The sequence below is a fragment of the Choloepus didactylus genome, chromosome 19 (genome assembly GCF_015220235.1).
Source record: "Choloepus didactylus isolate mChoDid1 chromosome 19, mChoDid1.pri, whole genome shotgun sequence".
Lineage (NCBI taxonomy): Eukaryota > Metazoa > Chordata > Mammalia > Pilosa > Megalonychidae > Choloepus > Choloepus didactylus.
The window spans coordinates 36,507,626-36,529,476 of record NC_051325.1 but is presented as its reverse complement, the minus strand read 5'-3'; the positions used below and the strand labels follow the sequence as shown (position 1 = coordinate 36,529,476).

At 49.0% G+C, this 21,851-nt stretch overlaps 1 protein-coding gene across 1 annotated transcript in view; it reads right to left on the bottom strand.

The window, feature by feature from the left end:
- The window catches only part of LOC119515280, a 55,608-nt gene that overhangs the window by 2,225 nt on the left and 31,532 nt on the right, over positions 1-21,851 (bottom strand). The window contains exons 9-13 of the mRNA XM_037811147.1: positions 21,087-21,129; positions 4,744-4,908; positions 2,956-3,100; positions 2,124-2,354; positions 1,163-1,315 (exon numbers count right to left, since the gene is read on the bottom strand). Of these exons, the coding sequence (XP_037667075.1) occupies positions 1,163-1,315; positions 2,124-2,354; positions 2,956-3,100; positions 4,744-4,908; positions 21,087-21,129 (737 nt within the window). The remainder of the gene's footprint in view (positions 1-1,162; positions 1,316-2,123; positions 2,355-2,955; positions 3,101-4,743; positions 4,909-21,086; positions 21,130-21,851) is intronic.

Genomic DNA, 21,851 nt, shown 5'->3' with positions numbered 1-21,851 from the left:
ATTCGATCCCAAGGGAAAGGATTTGGAGCAGCAGAGTGCCATTTTACAGAGGTGGGCCCTGGGATGCAAAGAGGCAGAATGAATTTTCAGAATGAATTCACTGCTTGGCAAGATGGGCTCCTGCAGGATTCAAGCCTCTGAATTTGCATCCCAGCCTTTCCTAGGCCGTGGAGACTTTCTTTGGTTTGGGCCACCTCCAATCAGATCCCTTGGTGGGGGTGGGGGTGGCCACTGGGCGTAGAGCTGAGGACCCAGCCTGGTACCTGGCCAAGGCCCATCAGGTCGGGCGTCAGCAGCCCCAGCCCCAGCTCCCGGGCCCATTCTCCTCTGGGCAGTACCTTCCCTTCCAGCCACTGGCCAGGCTCACCCCTTCTCCCTCTGCCCTCTTCCCTGGGTGAAATCTGCTCTTTTGAGCATACAGCTTAAGGTGTAGATTTTGTAGATTAAAGTGGATTGATGATTTAAATGGAGAGGATTAAGTTTTCAAGATCTCATTTTGGGAATTTCCTTGTGGGTGGAGGATAATTTCGGGACAATCTGAAATTAGAGCCCATGGTAGGTATTTATTCACCTCTTCCCCAACTGGAGGCCAGAAGGTGAATACAGTGAATGCTAACAGTTATTATTATTATTATTATTAATTATTGATGGACATGATGTAATGATAAATGTGTCAATTCTCCAAGAAAATACAATCCCACTTGTATATGCACCTGACAACAGAGCTTCAGAATACATGAATCAAAAACTGTGGAGCTGAAAGGTAAAACAGACAAACTCACCTAGTTGGAGACATCAACACTCCTCTCTCAGTAATTGAGGGAACAAGGAGACAGAAAATCAGCATATATATTATCACTGAGAGCTTAGTATGTATCCGGCCCTATGCTAAACACTTGTATTTTCTCATCTCAGCAGCCTCTGAGTAGGTATTATTATCATCCCCAGCCTACAGGAGAAACTGAGGCTTGGAGAGGTTAAAGGTGGTCACAGAGTTACAAATTAGTGGCAGAGCTGGAATTTGAAGCCAGGTCCATTTGACACTGGAGGCTGAATTCTTTTTTCAAGGCACTACGCCACCTCCCAGGTATGGGAATAGGGCTGACATTAGGGACCCTAAGTCCTCTGAGAACGCAGCTCTGTTGAGCTGGATGAGCCTTACGAGTCCAGCATGGTGAGCTGGATGCTGGCTGGGTCGCTGGTGCACTCTTCCAGGACCACAGTGGGGAGACTGGTCTGGTTATTGGTTTCGAGTCTGACTCCAGTCAGGATGTCCAAAGAGGCCTCCAGGTGGACAACATTTCCAATGAGAGGCCTGTGAGAGATAAGAGTCACAGCGAACAAAGGTCTAGAAGGGCTTCTCAGGTTTCTCTCCCTGCGTGAGCGTCTATCCGTGATGTCGATGGGTGATGTCAACATAGTCCCTATCCTTCTCATGACTGACATGTTTCTATTGGGGATTCTTCTCCAGGCCACATGGGTTTAGTGCATATGAGATTTTTATACAGTGGAAATTATACCAATAATTAAAATAATACTAAAAGTAGTTAACATTTATTGACCACAAATTATGTTCTAGGCACTTTTTAAAAAAGTATTCTACATGAATTAATCGATTTACTCATCACAGCAATTCTAGGAAGGAAGTATTATTTTATCTCTATTTTCCAAACAAGGAAATCTTGGAACAGAGAGGTTTGATAATCAGCTCAAGATCTCAGAGCTAAGAGTGATGGAATCATTTGTGCATTTAATTACGAACACTCTTCTCCACATGCTCATTTTCCTGCCTCTCTATCTCTTTAACGGTTATTAAAAATGCTTTAAAATTATCTGTTGCATATTTATGCTTTATTATATCCTGGACATTTAAAGTCAATTTTGAGACAAAACACCACCAGAGAAAGTTTTGTCAAAAAGTTATCAATTTTCCTGTCTGGGCAGTAGGATTAAGGATAATTATTTTCTTCTCAATTTTGCAAATTTTACAATTAGGTAAATGATATGATTTCTCAAATATTATAATTGGCAAGCATTCTTTTAAAAAAGACTTGGTTATGGCCAAAGGTCTTTAGAACATTTTAAAGTTTGAGATTTTAGCTCTGGAAAGGCTCCTCACTTACAGATTGGGAAACTGAGATCTAAGGCCACAGAGCAGAGAGGAAAGGGGCCTGCTTCCCAGACCGGGTCTCCGGTGGCCCCGCTGCACTGCCTCTCTCCAATCCCAGGGGCAAAGGCATACTCCCAGGGTCAGGGTGACTTCGGCGGAGACGGGGATCCTAAAGTCAATGCCTTTTCCATCAGCAGACGCTTCACCATTGATTTCCAGGATGCTGGCATTGCCGATTTTCAACCTGTGCAAAACCCACAGATCACCCTTGTCATTCACTCCTCATGACGCCATTCGTTGAGCAATCTCTATGCCAGTACCGTGCCTCCTTTGGTCTTCACGATAACCTTGTTTGAAGGTTGATTCTGTCTATTTAATGGCACAGCTCAGACGAATAAGACCACCCCCTACCCCCACCCCCACCCCCCAAATCCCAAGGAGAATAAGTGTCAGAGCCAGGATTTGATCCAGAATTGTCTGACTCCAAAACCATATGCAGAGCTACTACTTGGGGCTACTTGGTGTGAATTTTGGGATTCTTTCCCCTAAGGAGATTCGGACTTTTATCCCAAGCCCTCTTTGGAGAAGGAAAACTTTTATTTTTTGGAAAAAGGTGGATGTGAGGGTGAGAGGAAACCTGACCTTGACCCTTAAATTGTGGAACCCCAAGATGCCCATATTAGCCCTGAAGCCAATATACTCAAGCTTTGGCAGACCTGGTCTGTCAAGAACAAAGTTTATCCACCTTTCTGTCTTTGATCCCAAACCTCCCTCCCTCAAGTTATATATTCCCTTTTCTTGCTTCTCTTGGAGCAAAGACCTCTAAGGGGTAAGCACCAACTTACCCCAAAGACTTCTCTAAAGTTGAAACCAGCTTAGAAATGTCCTTGTCCACCAAGCTCTTAACTCTCCTGATCTTCGCCCTGAGCACTTCCCAAGTCTTGGGGTCCTGGAGCACTTTTATGTCAGCATTTATTTTCTGAAGGACAGCTGACAAAAACAATCACCATTTAGAGTCATGTACCACTTATGAAGCAGCTACTATGAGCCAGGTACTAGATAAGACAATTTGTCAGTGTTATTCTCATTTAATCTTCATAACAACCTAAACAGGTAGGTATTGTTACTATCTGCATGTTATGGATGAGGAGATAAAGGATTACAAAGGTTAAGAAACATGCCCTAAAATCACATGGCTAGGGAGCCATTGTTCCTTCTGTGCTTCCCACTAATGTATTACTGATCATTCATCAATGAAGCAATCAATCAAGTACAGCAATTGATGTTGCTTGTACACCAGCTTCTAGGAGTGATTTGGGGTGGGGGAGTCTGTTGCCCTAAATGACATGCATCTATGAGTTTAAAAAATGAGGTCAAACAAAATGAGAGAATACACTAAGAAATGCAGAATCAGGGAAAAAAGTTAGAATCAGGGGGAAAAGATATAGCTCCAACTCATGAAAGTGCTAAAGGGGAGTCCCAGGATGACAGCTTTGCAGCAGGCCTGGAAGATAATAATTTATATAGGAGCAGGAGGATGGAGTGTTTCTAACAGGTATTCTCCAGAGACAATGGGGTTAGGAATAAATGTGATGGCAGATGTAGGATGGTGCATATGAAAAGAATTAAGGATGTGTGTGTGGAAAACAAAGGCAAATACTAATCCAAGGAAAAACAGAAGGCTATACAAGAAAAGTAGTGTCATCATAGTACTGCAACCTGGATCTGCAATGACCAATATCTGCCCAGTTAAAATGATGCAAATAGGGAATAGAAATTTAAATGAAACTAGTTATATTATTATCTCTGGACATATAAACTCAATAGATGACCTTGATCCACACATTCTGTCACCAGTCCTCAGTTTCCCCAGCTGTGAAATCATAGGGTGGGTCCCTTCTGCATCTTTGAAGTTTGCCTAAGGCCTGACAAGTTTTCAAAGGCAGCTATATGCATAAGTTAACTCCTCCAATAAAGAATGTTTGTCAATGTGCTATTAATGTTTCCAGAAAATAAAGAGAAATTCAGGTTCTTTTGAAGGTTTGGTATAAAAAGGAGACATGATTAAACATAAAGCTGGCTAGGGAGGGCTAATTTCCTTAATTTCCAATGAGTTAACAAAAATCTAAAGAGAAAATGGAACAATCCAACAGAAGAATATGCTAAGAATAGGAATTGAATAGTCAAGCTAAAAATATGCAAATAGCTGGTAAACATATGAAAACATTGAGTGGGCTCTTATAATTAGAGAAATGCAAAGTCAAATGAGTTACAATGTTTTATTTATTAGATTGGAAAACATTTAAAGTTGTCCATACCCAATGCAGACAAAGGAGTGGAAAAAAGGCCCTCTCACAGGATCTCGGAGGGACTGTAACATAGGGGATGTGCAGACCTTTTGAAATTTGGAAATCCCACTTTAGGAATTCATCCCATGCGTATATTGGCAAAAATTTGCCAGGATATAATGTATAAAAGGATATTCGTTGCAGCATGGCTTGTTTCTAGAGCTATGATAAGTGAATCAGCCAAGAACTGAATAGCCACGTCTCAGCAAACTAGCTACAAAGGGCAGCCTTGGGGAGTGCAGGCATCGTCTGGGAGGCGAGCTCCTCCGTGCCTTGCAAACTCACCTTCCGGGGTTTTCTCGACCCTTTCAGGTCCTTTCTCAAGAGCAGGTTTCAGTTTGTCCACAGCATTACTCAGATCATTCTCAAGGGTCCCCAGAAGTGATGCTGATGTTCCAGTGAGGAGGGCCCACAAGAGAACAAGTTTCCAAAGCTGAAACATCTTTTGTCCTAAAGAGCAGAGTTGAGAATTACCCAGAGGGAAAGGAACGTTCCATCAGCACCTACCACTCTTATACTTAACATCCTTTTGTGGTAGAGACGGTCAGTTCCTATTCTGCGGATGCCACTGGGACTTGGAAAGTCAGACTCGACTCCAAGTCCAAGCTCTTTACACAAAGGTCCTTTGCACATGCACTTTTTCTACCTGAAATATCTTTCCCCTTCCTTGCTTTTCCATCTCCTGATTCCTGCTGGTTCTCATGCCCTTTGTGGAAGTTACTCTATCGCCCTCCCAGGGTCTATGTCAGCAGCCCCCCACCTTGGCATCCTTCATTTCCTGATCAGTTTCCTGGATAACAACTGCCTGACGTGTCTACTTCTCCCACCAGCTGTAGACTCCTTAGAGGAGGGGCCACGGCTGCTGAACCCCCAGCCCCCAATAGAAACCTTGCACTTGGTAGGTGTTCAACAATTATTTAATAAAAGAATCAACAAATAAGTGATGAATGGATGCCACTTCATGACCCTGCCTTGCTCACCAGTTTGACAGTTCTCTTAACGTAATCTATACATCTTTTAATTTGCTATATTTAAAATATTAGCTAATCCAAGAGACCCTGTTCTCCTGCTTCTTTCCCCCAGGGCTTTCTGAAGACCACCATGTGGGGTGTCGGCAGGAGGTAAGCTTACCACTCACAGGTTTGGAGGAGGATGCTCAAGAAATCCCTGCTCCCTGCACGATCTCCTGGGATTCTGCTGGGGGAAAGTGGTTCTTATATGTTTCAGCACAATGGGAGGCAGCCCATGGAAGCAAGGCCTGATTCCAGGATTATCCAAAGTGACTCCAAAGAAAATAACCCCTGTCCAGGATGAGCAGAGCAACTTCCAACCCAAAGGTCACCCAGGATGCTTGAATTGAAATGGAAGGGTATGGGGAGGACTTTCTGCCAAGACTAAGACAAGGCAGGTCCTTGTGGGGCCTCTGGCTTCCAAGGGGATGGTCACTGCAGGTGGGGCTGGGGGGGAGCCTGAGAATGGACCAACTGGAGAACAGCCGGGTGGGAGGACCCATAGGGATCACCCCGTCCAACTCCGTCATTTGGAAACTGAGCCTCGTAGAGGGGAAGCAGCCAGCCTGAGGTCGCCCAGCAAGACGAGGACAGAGATGGGGCTAGAACCATGGCCCAGGGAGAGTTAGGCTCAGCCGCCTGAAGGTCATTCTACCTGGCCTTCTCTTGGTGTCTGAGTGTCTTCTACAACATCTCTTGCAGTTCAAATGTTTACAATGACGGGGAGCACAGCATTCCCCAAGCTACGCATGTGTAGGGGCACCAGTGAGGCCCAGAGAAGTCAAGTGTCTTGACTGACAATACCAGGAGACACAATGCCACCAGCCTCGTCCTGGTCTCCCTTTGCCACACATGCTCCCGTCCGCTCCCCTCTCAGTGAGGCAGCTGGAGGGATCTCACTCAGGTAAAATCCAAAGGCCCACGAGAGCCCATGTCATCTGTCCCAGTGCCTCTCCAAATTCATCTCCTACCTCTACCCTCCCCATTCCTACTGCTTTTCCTTCTGTTCCAGAAAGATCCCAATCTCTTTCCTACCTTGAGCCTTTGCACAGGCTGGAACTCTCCTCCGCAGCTGTCTCTATGGCTCTCCACGTCGCCTCCTGAGAAAGCCCTCCCTGACTGTCCACCTTAGGTAGCCCCTCCCCATTATCTTTGATCTCAGCCCCTTGTTTATTTCTTTCACAGCGTGATCACGATTTGAAATGACCATATTTACTTGTTTTCTGCCCTCAGCAAGTTGTTGCCACCCCATGCTCTGGGGCTGTCTTCTCACGTGGGTCCTCAAGACCATGACCTGCCCCTAGGTGCTCAGGGTCTCTGTCTGGGGCATCCCATAAAGCCAGCCACTACCTGGGAAGGTGGTAAGGTCCCTACCACCAAAGATGCTTGGAAATTGGACTAGATGACTGCTAAGATCTTGTGTCACTTGATGTGACTGTGAGCCCTGATCCTAACTTTCCATAGGTCTATTGTTCAATGATCATTATTGCACATTTTTATTCTTCCCCTTGGATTTCTTTCCTACCTGAGTTCAGCCACCCTTAGCCTTCCTGTATCCTTCCTTTTCTCACCCTCCTCACCTCCCAAGATGAAGCCACAGTGGCTTGTGCTGGGTGTTTTCTGCCAGCATGGAGCCCGCCCGGGACAAAGCCAGCCTCCCCTCACTGGCATTGATCACCCCTCTCAGCCGAGCTCTGAAGAGACATTCAGCTAGAAGTGCTTGTCCCCTTGGGGGTGAGCCTGTCAGGGGGTGGCACAAAGGTGGTAGAGCAGATGGAGGACCCCATCCTCTTACATGCAGCTCAAAGGCTTGGGCTTCTAAGGGTGCATTAGAAACCCAGTCCTGTAGCCCACGCAAAGGACAGGAGCCTTCTGAGCCCCTTTCCACTAAAGCATTTGGGGGAAACTCAAGTCTGATCTACTTCAGGCTAAATCTGCCACAGTGAGAGAAACCATACTCCCCCAACCCCCCATTCTTCCTGAGGCCTCTGGGTCTTACTCAGATAGTGTGTGTGGAAGAGGTGAATAAGCTTGCACATGCTTACATGTATGTGTATGTGCACGCACTCAAGAAGACAGCACAAACTAGACCCATATGAAGAAAACAGACACATTTCCCCGCCTGTTATGAGGAGAATTTTTACAGAACTATGGAGACCATGTTAGGTTCCCACTGTTCTGAGTGGAAGAGCTGTCTGCCAACAAAGGGGGATCGAGTTTCCACAGATTGCCTGGGCCTGATTTTTTTTTCCTCAGAGACTTCAAATACAACTCGCTGGCAAAGCCCACTGGAGAATTAATCCAATGCTAAGGAAATGAGTGAATACATTCGAGTCCCTGGAACAAGCTGTGCCTGAAGCCATACATCCCTGGACTTTTCAGTTCAAATAACATTTCTCCCTCCCTTAAGTTTTTTCTTCTTAAGGCAGTACTAATTGGAATCCTGCCACTCAAACCCACAACAGCCCTACATGAACATCTGTAGACTCACATTGGTCTCCTTTCTGATGGTTGCTCATTGGTCATATAACCACACTTGAAACATAAGACCCTAAGTCCAGGAGAGAGCTTAGAGCTCATCAATTCAACCTCCTTGCTGGGAAGCCTGGGGCCCAGAGAGGGAGAGGAATTCACCCAAAGCCACACAGTGACCCTGAACCTCACTTATTTTCCTCTTTTTATTGCGTATCTTTTAGTTTTATTGGAATTCTCTACGCTGGGCAAGAGCTTTTATTTAAAGAAAGAAAAAAAAGGATTAAAACAAAATTACCAAAGAAGCTTGTTTAAAGTATGAATGTTTGAGCTCCATCCTGGGATACTTTGGGTCAGGGTCTTGGGTAAGGCCCAAGAGTGGCCTGAGACCAGGCTGCCTGGGGGTGGTCGACCAGGAATGGGGATCACCTTCAGCCTAGACATAACCCTCATAGTCCTACAGCTCGTGTGCACCGCACTTTACAGTGTAGCCTCACAGCCCTGCAGTAACACAGACCTCCAAGAGCAGACTACTGATGATAACAGCTGCCTTTTATTTGGCACCTGCTGTGTACCAGCACTTTTCCTACGTCATCTGTTTCATCCCTTCACCAGCCTTGCGGGCGGTGTTACTGTCCCCCTCTTGCAGATGAGGAGAGTGAGGCTTGGAAGGGGAGGGAGACTTGCTCAAGGCCACTCAGGCCAGGAAGGGGCAGAGCAGGGAAGTGATTGAGATTGAGGACGGCTGTTCTGCCCTGCTGTGACCTCAGGGCTGCAGTGGGTCACACTGCTCCCCGACCCCAGAGCCCAGCACCCAGGAGGTACAGATCTCTGCTGGGTGCCCAGTTTGGGGCCTGGTGCCGGAGACACACTTTCGCCATCTGTCAACCTGATAATCCTGGTGGAAGGTTCTGAGACCCCCAGAAATCAAGGTTCAGAGTGGGGAGGTGTCTTCCCAGGCCTCACAAGGACAGAACCCGGGCATTTGGGTGCCTGGGGGAAGCCCTTTCACTGTATCATGCCGAGACCAGCTGGAGAGTCCCCAGGCTTGGATATCCTGGGGATTGTGACACTTAGTGAATTGGGCTGTGTCCACCTGGAACGGGGCATAGGAAACCCAGGAGGGTGCCCACTTGGCATCAGGCGGGGAGGACACGTGCAGGGCTCAAAGGTGCCCTGTGTCTCTGCCCCCTCTCCTTGCCCCTGGCAGCTCAGCAAAGACCTGGTGGAATTGTCTTCGAAAGGAAAGTGGCGTGGGAATGAGGACAGGTGGTATGGGGAGCTGGATTTCCCTCACGCTGACCATGGTTCCACCATTAGGATGCAGAGCAGGGTGGCAGCAACGAGGAGGAGGCAGCAGGGAGGAGGCCCAGTTGATGGCGCAGGCCTTGGGTCTGGGAGAATCCAGTCCACTGGAGCCCTGCTGTGGCCTCGCCTGGGGCCTTGCACCAGTCGTGTCCTCCCAAACACCCGGGAGTGGGGAAATATCTGGCTTCCTGGCACACCAGTTTCCATAAACACCCGGAACCCCTACTTCTACTGGTGGTGGGGAGTAGAGCTTTGCTGAAATATTCTGAAGACAATTTTCTCATCCCAAGCATACGGCGCAGGGGTGTGAGGTGACCTTAGACCTGGCTTTAGCCCCAGCCCTCAGTTGCCTCATCTGTAAGATGGGCACACACACTCCTGCCCCTGGCATAATGGACAGGTAAGTGCCTGTAAAGTCAAAGGGTGCTGAGGAGGCTCTGTGTGTGGTGGTTAGAGCTGCTCTGCGTTCGAATCCTCTCTCCTCTCACTGCTGGCTGTGTGACCCAGGCAAGGGCCGTCACCTCCTGAGCTTCAGTTTCCTTATCTGTGAAATGGGGCTAATAATAGTGCTGACCTCACCGGTGTGTTGTGAGGATGAGGAGGGATAACGCATGGGAAAGGCTTAGCACACAGTATGTCATCTGTACATGCTAATGGCCACGATGATGATGGTTGTAATTATTGCTGGTTTTTCATCACTTTGCCTATCCCTGCCTCGGTTTCCCCCTCTATACAACAGCCCTGCCCTCACAGGATTATATATTGGAGTAATGTATCTAATATGCCTAATGCTCAATTAGTGGCAACCATGGTTCTAATTTTTGTGTGTGGTGAAGACCTGGTGAACTAAAATGGGTCCAGGCCTCCAGAGACCAGGGTCCACTCATTCTGGCTCTACCAGCCACTGGTGTATGACCCTGAGCAATTACAATTCCTCACTGAGCCTCAGTTTCCCATCCTAGATCTAATTAGGGATGGCTGAGAGCTGTGTGTTCGGAGGGACTGATTGATTAGTGATGTCTGCCCCATGTTCAGGAGGGGAGAGTGGAGGCACGTGTGCTGTGTGTTTGCCATTTCTGGACTAGGTGATCTCTATAGGTCCCCCCATCTCAGCAATGGGCTGTCTACACTGGGCATCCATGGAGGGTGGAACTCTGGTATCTGCCTGGTGCTGGGGATGGAGGAGGAGGCCCCTCATCTGGGCTGCAGTCCTGGCTCTAGAACAACCCACTTTGTGACCTTGGCAAGACACAAGTCCTCTCAGAGCCTCAGCTACCTAACTGTATACAGAGCCAAGGCTCCCTGCCAGACAGCTGATCCACTGGGGTCTTGAAAGGGGATAAAGAGAGGTTGGGGGTTGCATGCTATATCTCCACCAGCTGCAGCCACCACACGCTCTTGCCCTGCACGGGAATCCGTAATAAATATTTAACATTTAATATTTAATATTTAATTACAAGCCCACAGGAGCATTTTTCTTATTGCTGATTAATTAAAAAATGGAGAAATGGACACATTGGAATCCATGCCTTTTCTTTGTAACAGCACCACGAGCCTGGGTCTTGGAGTCAGACAGCCTTGGGGGTGTGTGCCAGCCTTTCCCCTCATTGGCTGTGTGACAGCAGCCAAGTGCCCTAACCTCTCTGAGCCTCTGTTTCTCTTCCATCCAATGAGAATTAGAATGGTCTCTACCATGGAGGAGGCACTGGAGGGACTAAATGAGGAAAAGTCAGTAGACCACCCGCCAGCCCTTGCTGGTGTTCCATGAATAATAGCTGTCATCATCACTAGTATCACTGTAATCAATAGCAGGGAGAGGTGATTCGCATAGCATGTGGGAGCCCGGGGAACTGTGGGAACTGTGAGGGCATCAAAAGGCAGTGCCTGTGCTTGTAAAAATACGAGAGACCTGGGTTCAAATCCTGCCCCAGCCACTTACTAGCTCTGGGAACTTACCCTCTCAGAGACTCGGTTTACTTAGCTGTAAATTGGGACCAATAAGTTTACCTCCCATGAGGTTGGGCTAAAGAGTACACACTATGTATGAACCCTGAGAACACTCTAAATATATGCTCTTATTCCCGCACGAGCATGGGGGCTCCACAAGGCGGGGAGTTTTGTCTGTTTTGTTCCCTCACAGTGCCTTGTAATTGTAGGTGCCTGATACATGTTTACTGAGTTGTCATTGTCGTCGTAGTTGTTATTCTTTAGACCCAGGCCAGGGTCCTTGCCCTGCAGAGATGTCCGCTCCACAGAAAGTGATATTGATTGGTGTTTCCAAGTCTTTTCCCTGCATAAATGTCTCTCCCTAGACCTTTGGCACTTTCAGTATGTGATGACCCACTTTTTCTCTTCCTCTGTCCCTGCAGGTTCCCCGTGGCCCCTCGGCCTGTATGGGGTCCAAGAGTCTGGGCTCAGCGGGCGGCCGCTGCCTTCTCGCCTCAGCTGTGGGGTCTTGGGGCATTCCCGTCCCTCCCTCAGCCTGTTGCTTCTTGCTAAGGGGAGAAACCAGGCCCAATACTTCCTCTTTTGTTTTAAATAGGTAACTTGAAGTTTATTACTATTTTTTTTATTGTGGCAACATATGTATAACCATAAACTTAGCGTTTGAACCATTTTTAAGTGTGCAATTAGGTGGCATTAATTACTTTTACAATGCTGTGCTGCTGCCACCACCTGCTATTACTGAAACGTTTCCATTGCCCAGAACAGAATCTCTGTGCTGTGCCCACTGAGCAAGAAATGCCCCTTCTCCCTCCCCCGGGCCCGGGCCCAGGCCGCCTTATAGCTGTTGCAATGGTGAAAGGAGATGACGTCAGTCTGGGGCTGGCACAAAGCTCAGGTGCCCAAATAAGCCCTTTCCGAACCTTCGTGGGTGTGGTGTGGGGGTCACAAGGGGTCCTTGGTAGGGGGAGGAGGTTGGTCCCCTTAGGGGCCAGCTGGGCCCGGGCTGGCTCATCTGGGGCGTCGGGGAGGCACATGGTCAGCTCCTGGGTGGCCATCTGCCCCTTCCCATTGCAGGGAACACACAGTCTCCTGGCCTGCAAGGTAATTGCCTTTCAGGGACAAAATTCTTGGGATGAATTTCCCATTGACCTTCTCCAGCGAGGTGTGAAGGATTAGCTGGCCCAGCCCAGGACAGCCTCCCTGCTCCCAGCGTGACAGCTTCCCGGTCCCACGGACCCAGCCGTCAGCTCCCAGCTGATGTCTTCTTCCAGACACGGCTCAGCTCCTTGGCTGGAAAGGGACTCGGCGGGCACCCAGCCCACCCTGCCGACGTCCCGATGGGGCTTGGGGTGAGGCTCGGCGCCTCTGACGTCCGCTCCCCGGCGCTACCCCCTTCTCCTGCCGCCGGAGCAGCCCCCAACCCTTGAGACGCACCCACACCTCATCCACCAAATATGATTTCTTTCTTTCTTTTTCTTCCTTCCTTCCTTCCTTCCTTTCTCTTTCTTTCTTTTCTTCCTTTCTTTCTTTCCTTTCTTTCTCTTTCCTTCCTTCCTTCCTTCCTTCTTTCTTTTTCTTTCTTTTTCATCTTTCCTTTCTCTCTCTCTCACTCTCTGCTATAAAAAAGCTGAAAGGATTTTCAGCACTTGGCCTTTGAACTCAGTCAGCTACGAATAACTCGTCTAATCTCTTAACAAGCCCAAGCTTCTCACATTGGTCTTGTTTACTTGGGAATTCTTGGCAAATAAGAAAGAGCGAAGAACAAAATGTTTTCAAACATGCTGTCATTTTTATGACTGCTAAATGGAATAATTCATAAAGTTGTCATAATGTTAGCGTCTGAAGACCTTCAATTAAACTTCCAGCAATTTTGACATGACGTTTTCTTTTATGATTCTGAAGGCAACACGTTTTGTTTCCTTCCGCTCTCTACATTCCCCTAAGGCCTGGGCTATGAGTTGGTGATACCTCTGGGGTTAACCAGCTCCCCCTAGTCTGGCCGTAGAAAATGGGGAGCCACTGCCCATGGACTGATTGATGGGAAGGGATTCTCTCCTGCACCCCCCTCCTCCCGCCCAACCTTCTCCCTCCTCTCCCATGAGAAAATTCCCAGAGAAAATTTGCCCAAATCTCCCAAAGAAAATTCAAAATGCAGCCTGGAGGGAGTTTTCAATGCATCTGGCTCCTCCCCTGGGTCCAGAAATCTACCCCCAGAGCTGGCCTAGGATCTAGCTTAGAGGAGGAATCAAACGATATTTGTGAAAGGAAGGGAGGGAAGGAGAGGGGGTCAGCTGTGTCCCCTCAGACCAGGAGACCCCTGAGGGCAGGGACCACATTTCTGAGCCCCAGTGCCCAGCCCAGGGCCTGGCTCTTCTAATTGACACCAAACAACTGACTGACTGAATGAATGAATTAAGGGAGTATGAATGAGTTCAGCCCCTCCTTGACATGAACCAGCTCTCAGTCCCTCCCTGGTCTTAGCTGACCTCTCAGAATTTGATTTTTTCTCTGTCTTTGCCGGGTGTCATCTTTCAGATCCTTCCTGCTAAAGTGCTCCTGGTCCCTCATCCAGCATCTATTCATTCATTCATTCACTCATTCATCCATTCATTCATTTAACAAATGCAAATAGTTTTGAGCTGGAATCACTCCTCCATTCAATAACCATTTATTGGACACCCCCTGAGCACCAAGCCCTATGCTGGAGTCGAAGAAAAATGGATCGTGGTCATTGTCCCAGAGACGGGCCCGCTCCAGGGGGTAGATGGGCCACTACAACGAGCTCATGACTGGGAGGAAAGCACAGTCTCATTCATTTACCTCCAAACAACCCAGCCAGAACCATTGTGCTCCCATTTTGCAGACAAAGAAAAGGAGGCACAGAGGGGTAAATTGAATTGCCCAAGGTCACAGAGCTTCTAAGTGGCAGAGCTGGGATTTGAATTCAGGTGTCCTGACCCCGGAGTCCATGCTTTGGGCCACTTACATTATGTTGTCCTTTATATCCCAATCATCGGGATCCCCAGTGGACTGCGTGAGTCCTTCAGGGCAGAGAACATGTGGGATTCATCTCTGTGTCCCCCACGTGGTCCAGCCCCGGGCCTGTGTCAGAGGAAGCAGGCCACAGAAGTTTGCTGGTTGAAGGAACGTGAGCTAGCTTTCTCCCCTCCACTAGTCCGGGGAGCCGTAAGGCCAGGGACCACGTCTCTGCATCGCTGTGTCCCCAGCGGCCAGCCAAGGGCCTGACTTGGACAGGGTCCTAGTAAACTCTATATTGAATTATAGTGAAGACAGCAATTTAATGGACAGACTGACTGACTGGTGGAATAGATGAATGGAGGGGATGAGACTTGGAATCCAGCCAGAAGAATCCAGAAGATTCATAGGTCCAGATGAGAGAAGTGGATCAACTAAAGTCAGAAAAGGCAGTTGGAGAGCTTACCCATGCTAGGGCATCTGCAAGCTCTTCCACCCTTCTGTCTGTCCACTCACACCTTCTCCCACCCACCCACTCTCCCATCCATTCATCCGCCATCCAACCTCCCACCCGTCCATCCGTCTGTCCTGCCATCCAGCCATCCATCTGACTGCTCACTCTGTTGGCACACCTTTATGGGGCTTCCACACCTGGAGAGCCCTCATACCCCCAGACCCTGGCAGCAGATGTTGAGGTAACACACACGTGATGAGTACTTTCCGTAAGGCAGACAAGACTCTCGGAAATGTCCTGGATATGTGACAGCCCAAGCAAGTGTTCACCATTTTCCCCTCTTGCTGCCCCGACTGCCATCCCTGGCACTGAGCCCCATCCTGCTGAAAGCCCTTCATAAACACTGGATTGCTTTGAATGAAGCCCTTTGGGGTTTGAACAAGGAAATGATATGGCGGTACTGGGTAGGCAGAGACAGATAATACAGAAGACAAACGTTGGCAGAATTCTCCACCTTGGGGGAGCTCTGACCCTGTTTATCTTGCAGGGGCTTTTGGTAATCAGCTAAACCTCAAGTTGAGTCTCAGCTCTGCTGCTAACCAGCTGTGTGACCATGGGCAAGCCACATGGCCTCTCTGAGCCTGTTTCCTCATCTGCAGAATAGAGATCGTGGCAGCTGTCTGCTAAATTGGTGTGGATTAAATGATATTTAAGCCTGGAGAGCAGTTAGCCCAGTGCCAATAAACTGTAAGTACTCATTAAAGATAACTGAGCAGCGCCTGCCGGGGGTGGGCTTAAGGGTGGGACACAGGGTGGGTCTCCACCCAGATCCTGCTGATTGTAGGCAAGGCAAATCACCTCCAAGAGCCAGGATCTCCTCCTCTCTAACCATCCCCCCCCTTCCCCCCAGGAGGGCCTGGGGATGCATGCAATGGAAGGAGGAACGCAAAAAGTTCCAGAGAGTCAAGTGGTAGCCACTGGAAAGGGAGGGGAAACTGGGGGGGAAAATAATAGAGCTCACTGCCTTTCCTCATGGGATCCCAGTGGGAGCCTCGGGGGACTCCTGGCTTGTGGGATCTCCACTCACCACCTCCTCTGCCCACTCCTAGCCTTCGCTGTCTCTTCTGGACCGTTCCGCAAGGATTCTTCCCTGACGTCCCCAACCTTCTTTGCTCCAACTCCTGTCAGTGCCAAGAGCCCGGTCTGAGGACGCCACGCCCCTGCCAATTCTCCCCCAATTCAGAGACCCCCCTACACAAAGCCCTCACTGCTCCGCCCACTTGGGCCTTCTTACTTTCTGCATTGTGATTTGGAACCGGTTTCTTCCCTATGTACAGATGCATGCGCACGTGCACACACACTCACACCCACGTGCACACAAGACTGTAAACTCCAAGGGCTGTACGGCATTCCTCTCTTGTTTCCCACTATGGGCTGACACAGAATGAGCTGAGATGTGTCTGTCAATCGCACTTGTCAGGGTTCTTGGGGTTGCTTGTAATGGGAAACAACCAAAACTGGCTTAAGTGTCAAAGGAAGTCATTGGCTCATGTAACTTGAAGAACCGTGGTTTTCAGGGATGGTTGAATGCAGGTGCTCAAAGCAAACATTCGGGAGTATGTGTCGCTCCATGATTTGTCTCTGCTTTCTTCTACATCGTCTTCATTCTCAAACCCGCTCCCCGCAGCGGGTGGCAAAGATGGCCACCAGCAGCTCCAGACCCACACTCTTAGCATAACAGCCGTAGCAGAAAGAGTGTCTCTCCTTCCTATTATTTTCTTCAAATGTCCTAGGGCTGATTCCCATCGGCCCTGCTGGCATTACACGCTGAGCCCTGAACCAGTGATGGTGGCTGTGAAGGGGTACACTGATCGGCCAAATGGCCAGAGGGATGGGAGGAAAACCAGGGGAGCATGGCCAAGGGAAGAATGGGTTTCGAGGAGGAGGGGGTGGTGTCTCTGCCACAATCAGGTAAGATGAGGGCTGTCCAGGGCCCACTGGTGTCCTCCGTACGGACGTCACTGAAAACAGGAGACGGGAGGAGGCGGGGAGGCGTTCAAAACGAGCATGCTCAACAGGTGGCCCGTGGCCCCCAGCACCCACCTCACAGGGGAGCTTGCTGGAACTGCTGCAGCTCAGGCCCTGCCCTGGTCCCTGAGCCAGCAGCTGCGCTTTAAAAGCCCCATGTGGTTCATGTGCACGTTCAAGTCCGGGAAGGAACCTTGGCTTGACAGGGAAGACAGAGGGGAGGCAGGAGCTGGAGAGTGAGTGAGTGGGGTCAAGGAGAGACCTTCACTTGACCTAAGAAGGAAGAGACGAGCATATTTACATGTGCATTTTGACAACTGGAAAAACTGAGGCAAGCGATTTGTTTTATTCAACTTTCTGCCCACAATGTGAAACTTCATTAATATTGTGTTCATTAATAGAACACTATTTCAGATTTGCATACATCAGAGTCACATCAAATGTGACCTGACTGTGTTGACAGAAAGAATGAATGTTGTTGTGCTGTGGGGATGTTTCCCGAGAGCTTCCTGCTGTGGATCCTTTGGTGGCAGGCGGGCTCATCACCCTACTGGGCATTGATTGCTGGATGGAGGACAGGAGGTGCCAGGGGCCCCGTGGAGACCTCAGGGAGAAAACCAAACTGGCCAATTTCCCTCTCCTCTTGCCACTTTATGCCTCCTTCTGGCTCCATGAGACTCTCCACCAGGCCTGCTGGACCCCTCAGGTTGTTCACGGCAATGGTCCTGGCAAATGACATTTAGAAAACAAATGTTGTGCATCATCAGGCCAGAACAAGCCCTGTGGGACGTCACAGCCACTTGTGTCTTCAGGCCACAGGCTCAAGTGACACGTGGGAGGTCTAGAGAAGACTGAGCTCTGGGGATGCTTGGTGGGGCTGTGGGGGCACCCCTGGGGGGCTAGGGGCCCTCCTCTTGCTGCAGGGCCCCCACATCCTGCCCCGGCACCCCTGGGATCTGGTCTCTGGGCTGTCACACTGTGTTTCCCTCCCAGGGCAGAGTCATAGAACCAGGAAGTGGTAAAGGGATCCCACTTCATACATTCCCATCCCTGTGGTACCAGTGGGGAAACCGAGGCCAGAGGTGTGTGAGAGAGTCAGCAAGGGCATGGCAGAGCAATTGTGGACTGGGGCAAGAACCCAGGGTATCTCTCCTCCCTGAGGCCCCAGACTCCCCCCTTCAACCTCCTCCAGCTCCTGCCCTCTGCCAGGAGTCCCAGGTTTGAATCTGGGCTGACAAACAGGGATATTGACAGCTGTCTCCCAGGGTGAATGAATGAAATGATCCGTGTAAAGTGAACAGCCCAGGACTGGGTGGGGAGTAAAGATAAATGAAATGCTAAGGTATATTACATATCATAATGTTATGGCCATTATTAGTCCCATATTTCAAATAGGGAGACGGAGAGGTTACGTATCCTAGCAGGCCATTAGAACTGGGATTGGAGCCCGAGAATTCTGACCCCAGCCCACACAATCGAATGGCATCAGCTTGCTGAGCCAGCTTCCTCATCTCTAAAATGGAGCTAACGATACTCCCAGCCTTGAGGGATGCCTGTGAAGTCAAAGGAGATCACAAATGCCAAGTGCTCAGCACAGGCCTGGCGTAATAAAAGCTGCTTAAATACAGACGTCTTCAGAGCCCAAGGGTAAGAAACATGGATTGGCAGAGCCATGGCTCCACCCTGTGGCAGCGCCTGGGAACTGCGCCTTTTGCAGCCTCACTGGGGAGCTCCGGGGCCATTCTTGGATCTCCATTCAGGGAAAGAAGGGAGGAAGCTGAAGCTTCTGCAGTTTCCAGCCCCTGTGACTGTGCAGGGTTTGTCTACAGGGTTCAGGGCTGGGGAGGGAGGCTTGATTGTGAGTTCTCACAGCCAAGCAGGTCCTTCTGCCCGGTGGTCTTTAGACAGTCTTCCAGTGGGAACAGTTTGCTACACTGTCCCAGACTCTGAATGGAGGTTTTCTTCATGCATTTTCTCATGAATGCATTTTCTCAGGCACCTCTCTTTGCCTCAGTCTCCCTATTTGAAAAATTTCTCGTGAGGTGCTATTCTCATTCATTATACAGATCAGGAAACTTAAGTTCAGTAAGGAGAGACAACTTGGCCATTGAAACAATGAGTCAGTGGAAGTCTCTAGAAGAGTCAGTTTGAGTTCATGCCTATCTGATTCCCAAGCTTGGGCTCTTTACTCTCATATTGAAGACCCGGGACAGGGCCACCCCCACCAGCTCCACCCCCATCCTTTGAAACACACAATCACATCACCAGGGTTTCATGCAAAGAAAGGGTTCAGGGCTTGCATCATGTGACCCAGCAGGCCCAGTATTCCCGCTCATTCCCACCCGTTGTGAAGGTCCCAGGGTTCCCACGTCTCTGAAGCTAGGACTATATGTCTGGAATTCTAAATGTGTATTATCTTGAAAAAAGCAGATTTGGAGCAAATTTCTTATACTGGAGAAGAAGGCAGAGTAGGGAGGAGTGGTAATTGAGGGTGTGGGTCTGGAGGGGTTTCAGGCAACTTCCCTATTTCCTTTTGGGTTCTAAAAGGTTTAGACCAGACCTGCATCACCCTACTGGAGGGTCCATCTCAGCACTTCATGTGGCTCCCTGGAGTAGTCAAATCCTAGGCTATAACTACCTGAAAGGGTGGGTGGGGGGGTGGCAGTTACTGTCTGTCACTCCCCACCCCAGCCCCCCGATCCCCAGCTAGAGCACCGTTCTTTCCGTTCTTCGAGGCGTCACTGCTTCAGTCAGCTCCATGCTGAAATGCCTACCTTTGGAGATTTTTCATCTCATCAGCTTTGAGCATATCCAAATCCGAGCTCTAATGGAGGGGCTCTGCCCGTTACTTGTGAGAAGACATTAGCGGGTAAATCAAGATGACAGTCAGAGAGTTCCAAAGTGCATCTCCAGAGTCTGAGCATGCTTACCATGGTCCAGGCAGGGCCCAGGGCCGATCCTAGTAATAGCGGGTCCTCTGGGTCTCTGCAACTGACAGCGGAGAGAGGCACTAGAATATGCCGTGATGCAAGAGGCCTGTAGTGGCTGTGGTTTCGCTCTGGTCTTGTCCCCTACTCCCTTTCCCCAAACACTTGTCATTGAAGGAAGAGCCTGTAGAGACTGTGCATATTTTACTGATGGGAGAAGAGAGGCCCAGGGAGTGGATGGGTCAGCCCAGGGACACCCAGAGAGTTGGTGATTGAACTGAGAGTTGAACTCAGGTCTCAGGATGCCCAGTCCAGGGCTCTTTCTGCTCACTTTCCCTGGATTTCACTCCAATCATGGAAGACTCCCAGGAAAACAGATACTCTCCAGCTGCCCTCCTGCTCAAGCAGGGGGTCCCATCTCCTCCTCCACCTCCTGCCTGGGAGCTGACCTTAGTGAAAAACCCAGAGAGGGGCAGAGGTGGCACGGGGTGTGCTACAATGACAGCCCAGAGGGTGGGCCCAGGACAGCTCTTCTCCTTTGTCCACTCTGCTTCCCCCCACCACACACACACACACACACACACACAGAGAGAGAGAGAGAGAGAGAGAGAGAGGAAGAGAGAGAGAGAGAGATCCATACTACTGGGCACAGGGGATTTGGGAAATAGAATGGAAGCACAGTGATTAAAAAATTCCTCTACATCTCAGAAATCAGTTGCCCCTACTGGAAGGCTTCTCATGATAGAGCAGTGGAATATCCTGGGAATCTCACCACAATGCTCTTCATTATGGAGTGGGATAGTCTGGAAACCTAACCATAACACCATGAACAACCTCACTTTAACAACAAGGGAATGGACTCACACAGAAATCTGGTGGTAATACCTTCACTATGGTATTCTCTTAATTATGAGTGTGCAATCACAGGAACCTCGTGATTAAACTCCTCACCATGGAATAGGTTAGTTCATGAGTCCCACCCTAACACTGATCATTTTGAAATGGGCTATGCCAGAAATTCCTGTATAACAAGAATCACTGTGGAATAGGATGACCCTACAACCCCACTGCAACAGTAATCACTACAGAGTGGGCTATCTCAGGAACCACACTGAAATACAGATTACCATGGGAAGGAATATCCCAGAAACAGAGTAACCCTGATCACTCTAGAGTTAAGATAACCCAGGAATACCTCTCTAATACTAATCATGAAGGACTGACTATTCCAGGATCTTCTCATTAACATGGATCTATGGATAGCCCTGGAATTCCAGTGTTATACTAATCTATAGAGAGGGCTATCTCAGGAACCACACGGAAACACCTGTCACTGTGGAGTTGGTTATCCAGGAGCCCAGCTTTAGTGCTATCGATCAAGGCATGGGTTCTGTGGCCCCAAGATTCTACACCTTCTTCCAGCACCCTAAAAAAGGACTGTTAGATACTGAAGAGGGAGGTGGGATTGGGGGAAAATAGGGATGGGTGTAAGAAGGAAAAACTTACTTTCAATCAGCCAGTTAATGAAAGAGGCCGGGAAGTATTTATCCTGGGAAACCAGAAAACTCACATTAATTGAGCACCTGCTGTATACCAGGCTTTGTACCTTTCATTCAATCCTCATAACAGCCCTGCAACATAGGTATTGTAGACTAGGAGAAGGAGGCTCTGAGATGGGAATAGCTTTGCCCAAGGTCAGACAGCAGGCTGGTGGCAGGACTGTTCCTAAAATCTGGGCTCCAGATTCTGACCCTGGACAGCTGGGGGCTGGGAGGGATGGAGGGTGCTGGCCCTGAGATGTAAAGCAGATTTCCCATAACTCAGGACTTCGCATGAGTTAGGGGTACTGGGCAGGGACACATTGATGCTTTGGCTGGGAGGCGAAGGGTGCAGACGAGGCCACTGTGGAGCCACTCCTCCAGCACTCTGGGGTCCCCAGGATTGTGATGTCAAGAAACTAGCTTGACTGATCATTTTAAATCTTTAAATCAAGTGCAAAGGTTGATTTAGAAACCACAAGCTTTTGAGTTCCTGCTCTATGCTGGACAAATAACCAGGCATTTTTCTTATCTAATCATTATAATACTATACTTCATCTACTTAAGACACCATTGATTGAGATATACATTATTTAATGTGCCACTAAAAATTTTAAAAATGACAAATTACCACACATGTTTGACTCTAAGACATTCTAATTTCAGAAATGTTAAAAAGTGGGGGGAATGAGTGACTTGGAAGTGGTGAAATAGAACTTTCTATGGGTAGCCT